Source organism: Saccopteryx bilineata, chromosome 1 (genome assembly GCF_036850765.1).
Source record: "Saccopteryx bilineata isolate mSacBil1 chromosome 1, mSacBil1_pri_phased_curated, whole genome shotgun sequence".
Lineage (NCBI taxonomy): Eukaryota > Metazoa > Chordata > Mammalia > Chiroptera > Emballonuridae > Saccopteryx > Saccopteryx bilineata.
The window spans coordinates 259,795,435-259,808,380 of record NC_089490.1 but is presented as its reverse complement, the minus strand read 5'-3'; the positions used below and the strand labels follow the sequence as shown (position 1 = coordinate 259,808,380).

Sequence of the window (12,946 nt, the reverse complement as noted above, 5' to 3'; positions counted from 1 at the left end):
CTGGGAATCCACTTCCCTCAAACAGCAAGCCTTGCTCCTCAGTGCCCCAACCAGTAGAGGGTGCTGTTACTGCCTAGTTCCAGTTGCCGAACTCTTAGCCCTGACTGTATGCCACAAGCATTCTACAAGTCAAGAATTCCACACAGCAACCCCATGAGGTGGATGACGTTACTTTCCTATTTTACTGTGACTTCCCTCTTTGGTGAAAGAAAGCTGGCTCACTAAACAAAGCCTAAACTTCTAGGGTATGCCAGATCAGGATTCAAACTGAGTTCTGTCTGGTTTCCAGTCTGCTGCATTCTCCATCCTACCACCAGAGCTAAGCTCTAAATAACGTTATGCCCAAGTGTGAACTATGTGCAGAGCCTCCAAGCACATCTATACCTGGTGTCTTTGTTACCGAAGGCACAAAGTTACTTCAGGTCAAGATACCAAGAGAGGGAAACAGGTAATAATTCACCTAACCAAGAGCACTAATGAGTTCAGGTTCCTTTCATTTTCACCAAGAAAGTTGTGATTTGCTGCTACTAGTCAGTTTTGCGTAGTCATTGAAGTGGAGAAACCCGGTGAATCCGGCTGCCTGGTTTTGAATCCCCTTGGTCATGAAGTAGCCAAGTAACCTTGGCCCAATTACTGAGGCTCTCTAAGCCTTATCTTCCCATATATACATGGCAGTGAGAGTACTACTCCCATCACAGGGTTGTTAGGAGTAAATAAGCTGATGCATGTAAGGCATTTAACACAAATCCTGGCTTATGGCATGAGCTCAGTAAATCCCAGCCATTATTATTTTCATAGTATCTTTGTACATAAATCTCTCTACAGTTCTGATTGTTTTCTTAGGACAGATTCCAGTGAGTAAAATCACTGTATCAAAGAGTGGTTCTTCACACATAGTGCTTAATTATCTCCCAGAAATTTTAGAGCGCTTTATACACCCAACAGAAGTGCCTGCAGGAGTAAGGTCAGCATCCTTCATGGCAGTGGACTCAACAAATATATCAAATACAGATGACTGTAATATAATAATAAGAGGTGTTTGGACATCTTACAGTTCTCAAATAGAAGGACATAAACTTTCTGTTTTTCCATGCCTCTTCAGTCATGGGAATAGCCAGGGCTGGAACTGATCATTCCAAAGGCTTTTGATTTAACAGAGAACATGGGATCAATTCCAGGCTATGCCCCTTACTACCTATGAGATTTTGGAGTTAGTTTTTTTTTCCTTTCTATACCTTGTTACTTTAACAAATATCAATTATATCTAAGTAGTATCTTCCTCTCGCATATGTTACAGCTATAGATACAGAATAAATGTGACTATGCCTGGTAAGGATTGCTGTCAATAATTTTTGCACATTTTTTTATAAATACAATGCCTTTATAAACAATTTTTCACTTTATTTTATACACACACACACACACACATATGCCATGTGTCCAATATCAGGTGGCATCTATAACCAGATCTATCAAAATTTACTGTGCAATCATTGGTAAGTGACTTTACCATTCTGAGCCACATTTTCCTGTCTGTAACAATGAGGGCTGTGTGGTCCAGATTATCTTCAATAGCTAGTTTCTGTCATCTTGCCTTCTTGTACATCAGGTTTTTTAACTGACACTGCTGACATTTTAAGCCAGATAATTCTTTGTTGTGCTGAGGAAGAGTGGCCATTGTAGGGTGTTTAGCAGCATCCTTGGCCTCTGCTACCCAGTGACACCCCCCCACCAAAGTTGTGACAACTAAAAATGTCTCTAGACATTGCCAAATGTCTCCTGAGGATCAAAAATCATCCCCGGTTGAGAACTACTTGGATATACTTAAGAGTTCAGGCACTGGGTATTATTTAAAGAGTGAGTTAAATGGCTTTTAATATCCTTTCCAATTGTAACATCCCAGAGACCAATGATGCTCTAAGTGATCTGAACTCAAATCCATCCACATGACACATATTTGAGAGAGGGCCTTTTCATCTCTAGTGTCTCTTCTGTCTGCTGAATTCCATGGAGGTTATTGACTCAGTCATCTACCTGTTGGCTAGAGGTTACAGGTGAAATCTTAACACAAACTTGCAGTCCATCTAACCCAGTCACAAGTCAGGTATCTTTGGGCAAATTCTTTAGTCTTTCTGAGTTTCTTCACATGTGAAATGTGGAGGACACTGCAAAGCAGTTTGGAAAGGACTACATGTGACAAGTGAGGATGTGCCTGGTACCGGGGAGGATAAGGAGGAACGTCAAATGGGAAGCTCATGCTTTCACGTTTTCCCTGAAGAACATGATGAACACTTAGCTCATTTCCTGGGCCCAGCCTCAGGGTTTGGACCAGATTTTTTTCTGGTTTAGGTGCATCTAGCCAGAACCACAGAGTAGCTCCTGAGGAGTAGGGTGGACAGACAATCCAGTTAGCAGTCAGAGGAATGCCATGGACCAAGAGAGACTCTGGTTCATGCTGAAAACGTCAGCAGAGTGCTGGGAGCAAGGAATCTGTTTTGCAGGTATGCTTGGAATCTAGCTCAGAGCACTGGGCCAAGGCTAGGGCCGCTGAGCTGGTTGAATGCCTTCTATGTTGACTCCCTGGGACTGAGACCCAGGACTTAAAGAGGAGAATGTCTAGGGTAAACACAACAGCCAGACAGTGGCTAGAATTTTTCCTAAGGCTTCTATATCTTCTGCTGAATACCAACAGGCCAGCATCAGGAATGGCGAGCAGAAATGCCTGAATTATCTTAATTCTAGAATGTAAATTATTCCAAATTTGAGGCCATTATTTTAAGCTGTCAAAATCAATATTTTTAACAGCCTAGATATAAAAATTAGAATTGGAAATGTCTAAACAAGTTGTGCTTAAGGTCTTGAGACAATTTCTGGCAAAAATTAGTGCTGAAGTGGAGAAACACCCCACACAGACTCCAAAACATCAAGTTGTTCTGTCAGCAATTTGTCCGCAGGAGAGCTAATGAGTCAGTCTTCTTGCATTGATCACTTGCAATCTGTTGCCTTTTTTTTTTTTATAGATTCATCATTTGTCTTTTGGTCCTAAAATTCTTTAAAGAAATTAATTCTCAAAAGAATAACATTCAGTACATGGTCATGAAGAGACTGGGCTGGGGTGAAGATAAAGAATTCTTCCCTACTCCCACCCATCCTAAATTTTCATATCATTTATATTTTAATTCACGTAATCCATTAATTTTAGAGCTCCTGTGTGCCAGGCACAGCCCTTGGAATACTGGGGTGGGTGAGGGAAAAGGCTTTCTTTTTTTAAATTTTAATTTAGAAAATTAAGGCCCTGGCCGGTTGGCGCAGTGGTAGAGGATCAGCCTGGAATGTGGATGTCCCAGGTTCAGTTCTGGGTCAGGGCACACAGGGGAAGTGACCATCTGCTTCTCCACGCCTCCCCTCACTCCTCTCTCTATCTCTCTCTCTCTCTTGTCCCTTCCTGCAGCCATGGCTCAATTGATTCGAGCACATTGTCCTTGAGTGGTAAGGATGGCTCTGTGGAGCCTCTGCCTCAGGCCAAGTGTGGCCCAGATGGGCAGATCATCAGCCCCAGATCGAGGGTTGCTAGGTGGATCCTGGTCGGGGCACATGTGGGAGTCTATCTTCTCTCCTCTCAACTTGGGAAAGAAAAAAAAAGAAAAAATTAGGTTTAATGGGGTGACATTGATGAATAATAGTACACAGGTTTCAGGTACACATTTCTATAGCATTTGAACTGTTGATTGTGTTGTGTGGCCATCACCCAAAGTCAGATCATTTTCCTTCCTCAGTTTTGCTTGTTTTCCTTTTCTATCTTCATTAGATCTCTTTCTTAGTTAGATTGTTTCTGTCCTACATGTCCAAATGATTTCATTTTCTAAGGCCTAGCTTAAACCTGTCTTATCACTCACCATTTCAAATTCAGATTTGATATTTTAATTTTTATTTACTTTTTATTTTAAAATTTATCATTTTACTATTTTTGAAAATCTACAAACTTAAAAATCATGCTTGTTAAATAAGTAGCCCATAATATGTTCTCTATGGTTGTTATTTTGCTTTTACTTAATATTTCCTTTTTGTTTTATTTGAACAGTTGTTGGAGTACTTTGTAGAGGAATATTTTGATCAAAATCCTATTAGTCAGGTATGTAAATAAGTCATGGAATTCAGCATTAGCTTCTTGATATTATTGTCAAACATAATTTATTTTTAAAACATAGGCATCTTTTCTATGAATTATTGATTCAGATTGTGAACCAGTTTTGGTACACTTGTTAAAGAAAAGCATGATAGCTCTTGAAAGTTAAATTATACACTGTGAACTCACAGCTAAATTTATGTCAAAAGCATCATGAGAATAAGTCTCTCACATGTTCCTTATTACTTTTGTAATTACTAATTTATATTAATTATGTAATTTTTTTTTTTTTCTGAAGTTGGAAATGGGGAGGCAGTCAGACAGACTCCCGCATGCACCTGACCGGGATCCACCCAGCATGCCCACTAGGGGGCAATGCTCTGCCCATCTGGGGTGTTGCTCCATTGCAACTGGAGCCATTCTAGCAACTGAGGCAGAGGCCATGGAGCCATCCTCATTGCCCAGGCCAACTTTGCTCCCATGGAGCCTTGGCTGCGAGAGGGGAAGAGAGAGATAAAGAGAAAGGAGAGAGGGAAGGGTATAGAAGCAGATGGGTGCTTCTCCTGTGTGCCCTGGCCTGGAATCAAACCCGGGACATTCACATGCCAGGTCAGTGCTCTACTACTGAGCCAGTTGGCCAGGGCCTAGTTATGTATTATACATTCTTATCAAGAAGAAATAATCTGTTAAATTAATAATCATTTTGTTTTTATTTTTAGATTGGAATTATTGTAACAAAGAGCAAAAGAGCTGAAAAACTGACAGAACTCTCAGGTATGCATAAAATTACCTTTACAAGTCTCAGGTACTTGGCTTATTTACTCAACCTTGTAACCCCGTCCATAAGGTTACCTAGTAAGTTAAATTAGGCCTTTCTTTATGTTCTTTATTAAACTTGGTATGTAGGATGAACTGGTTTAAATTGAATTCTACATGGGGGTGACTGTAATTACAATGAAAATAAATGTGGTTATTTAAGATCTATACAGTCATCCTTAAATTATTAAGATAAAACTATTATAACCATTCAGAAAATCCACTTAATTTCAATATTAACTTTTTATAAATTAAATCTTTTAATGTAGAGAGCAAAGAATTGGCTCTGGCCAGGTCGCTCAGTTGGTTAGAGCATCATCTAGATAGGCCAAGGTTGCAGATTCAGTCCCTGGTCAGGGCACATATAGGAATCAACCAATAAATGCATAAATAAGTAGAACAATAAATCAGTGTTTCTCACTCTCTCTCTGTATAAAATCAATAAGTTTAAAAAAATCTAAAAATATTAATTTAATGATGTTTTGATTATCATTAATTAATATAAAGACAGTATTGAAATAGAATATTTCTAAGAATACCATATTTCATTGAATCTCAGATTCCATCATTTGTGAGATACTTTATGAGTCATCAAGAAGGAAACACTAGCAGTTTCACACAAGGTCAAATGATATGTGTCTTGTTCACACCAGCTTCTTGGTGATGTAATGTGTTTTTCAACTTTTCTGAAGAATTTGGCAGTTTCTCCTCTCTTCATTTGTACTGTTTGGCTTGAGATAATCTTTTCAAGCCCTGGCTGGGTAGCTCCGTTGGTTAGAGAACCTTCCTGTATGCAAAGGTTGCTGGTTTGATCTCTGGTCAGGGTATATACAGAAACATTGCGCGCGCTCTCTCTCTCTTTCTCTCTCTCTCCCCTTCTCTCTCCCTCTCTGTCCTTCTCTCCCTCTCGCTCATGCTCTACCTCTCTCTCCATCACTCTAAAGTCAATAAATAAATTTTTTAAAAAGGGAAATAATCTTTTTTATTTAAGATTTTATTCATTTTAGAAGAGAGAGAGAAGGTGAGGAGGAGCAGGAAACATCAACTCCCATATGTGCCTTGACCAGCAAGCCCAGGGTTTTGAACCAGTGACCTCAGCATTCCAGGTTGATGCTTTATCCACTGCGCCACCACACATCAGCCAGGACTTAATTCTTATTTATATCAATTACTCTATGGTAAAAATTGGTCTCGTTTTACATTGTTTTGCTTAAAGTCACAGAACCTGTTGACAACATTGAGGACTTACTATATGTTTTTTTAGTATGAAGTGAGACATTATATAACAAACATCTAATAAAAGTCTATGTTGCTAAATACAAATTGAAGGAATTCTGTACTTTAACATAAATATGTAAATTTTGGGAGAGACATAAATTTCCATAATGTATATAGAGAGTTTGGGAACAGTTTTTTAAAAAATGTATTGATTGGTTTTAGAGAGCCAGAGACAAAGGGGGAGAGAGAGAGAGAGGGAAGCATTCATTTGTTGTTTCTCCCAGTTGTGCATTCATTGGCTGATTTCCCATATGTTCTCTAACTAGGGATTGAATCTGCAACCTTGGCATTTTGGGATGACACTCTGAGCTAACTGGCCAGGGCCTAACCGAAGGAATTTTTGTAAAGTATATGATTGTTTAACCACTAGGCTGTATACTTGAAATTAATATAAAATAATATATATTTAAAAAAATTTTTATTGATTGATTTTTTTAGAGAGGAGAGGTGGGGGAGAGAGCCAGTGAAACATCGATTTGTAGTTCTACTTATTTATGAGTAATTGGCTGATTCTTATATGTGCTGTAAGCAAGGATTGAACCCACAACCTTGGCATATCTGGACAGTGCTCTAACCAACTGAGCTACTTGGCCAGGACTAAAATAATACTAAATGTAAACTTTAATTTAAAAATAAAATAAATAAAAGTAAATTATTGCCAGGGCACATAGGAGAAGCGCCATTTGCTTCTCCACCCCTCCGCCGCGCCTTCCTCTCTGTCTCTCTCTTCCCCTCCCGCAGCCAAGGCTCCATTGGAGCAAAGATGGCCCGGGCGCTGGGGATGGCTCTGTGGCCTCTGCCCCAGGCGCTAGAGTGGCTCTGGTCGCAACATGGCGACACCCAGGAGGGTCGCAACATGGCGACGCCCAGGATGGGCAGAGCATCGCCCCCTGGTGGGCAGAGCGTCGCCCCCTGGTGGGTGTGCCGGGTGGATCCCGGTCGGGCGCATGCGGGAGTCTGTCTGACTGTCTCTCCCTGTTTCCAGCTTCAGAAAAATGCAAAATAAATAAATAAATAAATAAATAAATAAATAAAAGTAAATTATTTCATTTCTATTTTAGGAAACCCTAGGAAACACATAACATCTTTGAAGAAAGCTGTAGATATGACCTGCCATGGAGAGCCTTCTCTTTATAACTCCTTAAGCATGGCTATGCAAACTCTAAAGTTAGTGTTTTACATTTATAATTTATTTCAAAACTTAATCGAATTAGTTAAGTCAGGGGTAGTCAACCTTTTTATACCTACTGCCCACTTTTGTATCTCTGTTAGTAGTAAAATTTTCGAACCGCCCACCAGTTCCACAGTAATGGTGATTCATAAAGTAGAGAAGTAACTTTACTTTATAAAATTTATAAAGCAGAGTTATAACAAGTTAAAGCGTATAATAATAATTACTTACCAAGTACTTTATATCGGATTTTTGCTAAGTTTGGCAGAATAAATCTTTATAAAACAACTTACTATAGTTAAATCTATCTTTTTATTTATACTTTGGTTGCTCCACAACTGCCCACCATGAAAGCTGGAACGCCCACCAGTAGGCGGTAGAAACCAGGTTGACTACCCCTAAGTTAAGTTGAAATGATAATATGTTAATATGTGTCTCTATAAACCCAGACATAGTGAAATCGTTATTAAAAGAAATATGGGAATTAATTTATGATGTTTAGTGTGGTTTAGTAATTTTTATTTTACATTTGAATTGATGAGGTATATAGCCTTAAAAGTTTTAGGAAAACATAATTAAAATTGTAACCTATTAGTAGTACAAAAAAAATACATTAATGAAAAAATATTTAATTGAAAATTGATTATATATGGAATTTAATGCAGTATAATTTTGAGTTTGTTGTACATTTATTGACTTTTATTAGCTTATTTTATAGTCTGTAAATTATAGCACTCTTTTCCAACAAGATCAGCCATGTGGAATATAACTTAGACCTCAGAAGTATTCAGTATAGTGAAAGCTCATACATTTTGTCCCTGACTAGTCTTTCCTGACTCAAATTTTTATACTTTTATTTATTTAATTAATTTATTGCTTTTTAGAGATAGAGAGACACAGAAAAACATTGATTTTTTTGTTTGTTTGTTTCCACTTGTTTATTCATTCATTGGTTGATTCATATATGTGCCCTGTTTGGGATCAAACTAGCAACCAAGACATGTTGAGGTGATGCTCTAACCAACGGAGCTACTTGGCCAGGGCCCTCTACCTTTATTTTTATTTGTTTGTTTTAGAGAGGGGAGGGGGAGAGAGAGAGAGAGAGAGAGAGAAGGGGGGAGGAACAGGAATTATCAACTCCCATATGTGCCTTGACCAGGCAAGCCCAGGGTTTCAAACTAGTGACCTCAGTGTTCCAGGTCAACACTTTATCCACTGCGCCACCATAGGTCAGGCCCTTACACCTTAATATAATAGATATTTTTCTCGTTTTGAGGTAAATGAGAAAGAGGTAATACATGTAATAAAGGTAGACTCAGTAGCAGCACTGTGAAAGCTAAGAACCTAACAATGAAGATACAAGCAGGAAAGCTATAAATAACTGATGAAATTGCTCCTAAAAGCATAGAAATCTCTAGTTGGTATAGGGAATAACTGCTTATGACATCTTAAAATCCCATAAGCCATCATTTAATTAAATGTTACACAAAAATGATTATTATGACTGAATCACCATGTGGTTAAATTATGGGCTTATAAAAAGAAATACGTTACTGTTGTCAAGCCACATGTACACACCTTAAAGTTGATCCATGTGGTGTTGTCATACTTACCAATGCACCCTTTAGACTTTGTATGAAAAAAATCTAGAATATAAGCTCATGATGTTAGGAACCTTTGTCAGTCATGTTTGTCAGTCTATCCCCAGAACTTAAAATTGAGTTTTCAATTCATTCCTTTGCAGTGTTGAAACAAATGAGATATTCCACAGTCTAAATGATAAACCATGTATACTGTCTTTTTTGGGTAAATTTTTTGTTAGTGTAATTTGTCATACCTAATTGGAGTGTATTTTATCTTTATTTAGACACATGCCTGGACATACAAGTAGAGAAGTCTTGATCATCTTTAGCAGCCTCACCACTTGCGATCCATCTAACATCTACGACCTAATCAAGGTAGATCCAAGAATTTTATAATCAAAACCAAAGTTACAACTCTAAAGGAAATTCTGTAGTGAATTTATTACTAGTTTTCAAAGCATTCTACTTATTTCTTTTTTTAAAAACACATTAATTGTTTGATGTTTTTCTTTCTTCCCCCCCAAACCCTCCATTTACTTGGACTTTATGAAGACTCTAAAGGCAGCTAAAATCAGAGTGTCCGTTATTGGATTGTCTGCAGAGGTTCGGGTTTGCACCGTACTTGCTCGTGAAACTGGTGGTATATATCTAGAATCTTCAGTATTTACTCATAGTTACTACGTAACAAGTAACAATGTATTAATTAAATTAGGATGTTTTAGCCTGATCGATGGTGGCACAGTCGATAGATGCTGAGGTCCCAGGTTCAAAACCCCGAGGTAACCAGCTTGAGGCTTATCTGGCTTGAGTGTAGAGTCAACAGCTTGAGCATGGGGTTGCAGGCTTGAGCGTGGGATCATAAACATGATCCCATGGTCACTGGCTTGAAGCCCAAGGTCGCTGGCTTGAGCAAGGGGTCACTGTCTCTGTTGGAGCCCCCGAGTCCAGGCATGTATGAAAAGCAATCAGTGGACAACTAAAGTGGCAACTACGAGCTGATGCTTCTCATCTTTCTCTCTTCCTCTTTCTCTCTCTCTCTAAAAAAGTAAAATTAGGATATTTTAATCTGCTTCTAAGATATTAAATTTAAGTCAGTTCTTGTCCTGAAGTCTAAAATATAGGCAGTCATCTTAAATATATCATTGATTCTGTTGATAACATTTCCAAATGCAAGGAATTTTCAGAAGTTATGTCAGCATTCACAGGGAGGAAGTGTAATTCTTGAAAAGCTAGAAGTTTTACTAAATGTAATACTTTGTAAAGATCTTATAAACTTGGCTTTAATTAAATTATAATTATAGTTATTCCTAGAGAAGTCAGTTTAAAGATATTATTTAAATAAGGTTTTTGAAAAATTATTATTTAACTTAATATTTATATTGAAAAATTATTATTTAACTTAATATTTATATAGTAAAACTTTTACATAGAAATTATAATTCATTCTCATTTCTGGAAAGCTGATTTTATTTTCTTTTGCTTTTCATTTTGTTAGGCACATACCATGTTATTTTAGATGAAAGCCATTACAAAGAATTACTAACACATCATGTTAGTCCTCCGCCTGCTAGCTCAAGTTCTGAATGCTCACTTATTCGTATGGGTAAGTGTTTATTTTTTTTATTTTAAAATAGACATTTAAAAATATATTTTGACTCAAACTAGACTTTCTCTTTTCATTTGCACAGGTTATTTTAACATTTAAGATTATTTTAACTTAAATGCTTTATATTGAATACTTAGAGAAAATTATGCTGTTGAAGCATTTTTGGAAAATTACAGAGCTGTAAAAAGAAAACTAAAACTATTAATAGTCCTATCACTTTGAAAACACTATTAGCTTCCTTTTATTGTTAAAACTGCATTTTCAGAAAAATCCTTGTTGTATTAGGGAATGTAACAAATAAGCTGCAAGATCTTCTGTACTGTTTGAGCAAAGCTATGTAGTACAAACTGCAAAGATGGAAGGTATAGGAAGTTGCTCAATGGGATTTTTTTGAGAGAGGGAGAAGGATAGGTTTTGCATCATTACAATTTTTTTTCTATTTTCCAAAAATTTTATAATGAACATTTATTACATTTATAATTGAAAAAGATGTAACTGTTTAAATATAAAAAAGAATCTCCTTGTTTATTATGCATTTTTTTAACTGTCAGTGAAATAGAATGCTTTTTTGCCTTGTTTTAGGCCTTTTATAGTACTGCTCAGCCTCTCTTTCCTGTTTCCTAAATGAGATTAGTGTGTTGCTGGGATTGAGTTAATGCAGATAAAGTAAGCATTTAGAATAATGCTTGACATAAACACTCAATACATTTTAGATATTATGTTATCTAATCTTTTTTTGATTTATTGATATATTTCTTTAGCCCATATTAAAGTTATTATTTAACCTTATAATAATTTATTCTTCAAATTGATTTCTTAGAGCCATTTAGGAATATCAACCAATTTTCTGTCACTTGATACAAATATTTTTTCAGTTGGTCATTTACCTTTACTTTTATTTGTTTTAATACGTAGATAGATTTAACATTTTTATGTAATAAAATCTCTCCTTTTTTTAAAAAAGATTATTGATTTTAGAGAGAGGTGTGAGAGAGAAAGAGGGGATAGGAGTAGGAAGCACAACTTGTAGTAGTTGCTTCTCATATGTGCCTTGAACAGGCAAGCCTGGAGTTTCAAACCAACAACCTCAGCATTCCAGGTTGTCACTTTATCCATTGCACCACCACAGGTCAGGCTAAAATATCTTTTTTTAAAGGTTTCTATTTTTCTTGGACTTGTCTTCAAATTTAAAAATACATGTAAATCCCTGGCTGGTAACTCAGTTGGAGTGTTGTCCCTATATGCCAGAGTTGAAGATTTAATCCTGGTCAGAGCACATGGAAGAATTAATCATCAAATGCATGAATGGTTGGAACAGTAGATCATTGTTTCTCTCTCTTCCTTCCTCTGTCTCTAAAATCAGTAAACAAAAATTTCTTTTAATATGTAAGAAATTGGCCTGAGCAAGGGGTCACTGGCTTAGGTTGAGTCCCCCGATCAAAGCACATATGAGAAGCAATCCATGAACAACTAGGGTGCCGCAACTATGAGTTGATGCTTCTCATCTCTCTCCCTTCTTGCCTCTCTGTCTCTCTCTCACTAAAAAAGAAAAAAAAGAAAAGAAAAATAAACCACCTGGGTTTGAGCATTACAAAATTTTAAACATAGACATATACTCTTACATAAAGTGAAAGTAGATTATGTAATAAACTCCGTTGTGTCAGAACCTATATAAAAATTACATTTTCTTTTAAAAAAGCAGTACGTGTTCATTGTTATTAAGTTAGAAAATATAGATATGCACTTGAGAGTTTGAGGCCATACGTATGGACAGATCTTTTCTCCATTTCCTCCACTTTTAATTATTCTTGTAACCTGGAATTATAGTCAGTTTGATCATGCCATAAAATCAGGAAAGAGAATTTTTGTGTAACTTTGTGGGCTTTGTAGTAGGAACATTTTTAAGTTCCTAGTTTTAGAAATTTGTTCTTTACTTGGAAAAAGGAAGTAATAAATTTTCTTTTATGAAGGATTTCCTCAGCATACAGTTGCTTCTCTGTCTGATCAAGATGCAAAACCCTCTTTCAGTATGGCGTAAGTAAAAACCTTGAAACTGTCAGTCATGATGTTTTTATATTTTTAATTTCATTCTATAGAATATAAATTTTAAAAATGGCCTTGAAGTGTAATGGCTTTTGTAAAAGATTACCTTCTTTATAGCTGTAAAATGAAATAAGGACTATCTCTATATATTCCTATGCAGTAATCTTTAGGATATATTACTAAGTAAAAAAAGATAGAGAAAGGTGTGTAGTATGCTACCAGTCTCTAAGAAGAGGGTGGGTATTTGAGTAGATATACATACTTGCTTATATTAATAATAAAGATAGTAATGGAAATCAAAAGTGAAAACTAAAAGTGTGTTT

At 36.6% G+C, this 12,946-nt stretch overlaps 1 protein-coding gene across 9 annotated transcripts in view; it reads left to right on the top strand.

Moving 5' to 3' along the window:
• The window catches only part of LOC136312169 (general transcription factor IIH subunit 2), a 42,350-nt gene that overhangs the window by 7,569 nt on the left and 21,835 nt on the right, over positions 1 to 12,946 (top strand). For all 9 annotated transcript variants that reach the window (XR_010726903.1, XM_066241673.1, XM_066241679.1 and 6 more), the window contains 7 exons: positions 4,082 to 4,132; positions 4,846 to 4,900; positions 7,282 to 7,387; positions 9,259 to 9,349; positions 9,527 to 9,614; positions 10,470 to 10,577; positions 12,551 to 12,614. Coding sequence is in view for 8 of the 9 variants with exons in the window: in XM_066241673.1 (XP_066097770.1) it covers positions 4,082 to 4,132; positions 4,846 to 4,900; positions 7,282 to 7,387; positions 9,259 to 9,349; positions 9,527 to 9,614; positions 10,470 to 10,577; positions 12,551 to 12,614 (563 nt within the window). In the remaining variant the exon portion in view is untranslated. The remainder of the gene's footprint in view (positions 1 to 4,081; positions 4,133 to 4,845; positions 4,901 to 7,281; positions 7,388 to 9,258; positions 9,350 to 9,526; positions 9,615 to 10,469; positions 10,578 to 12,550; positions 12,615 to 12,946) is intronic.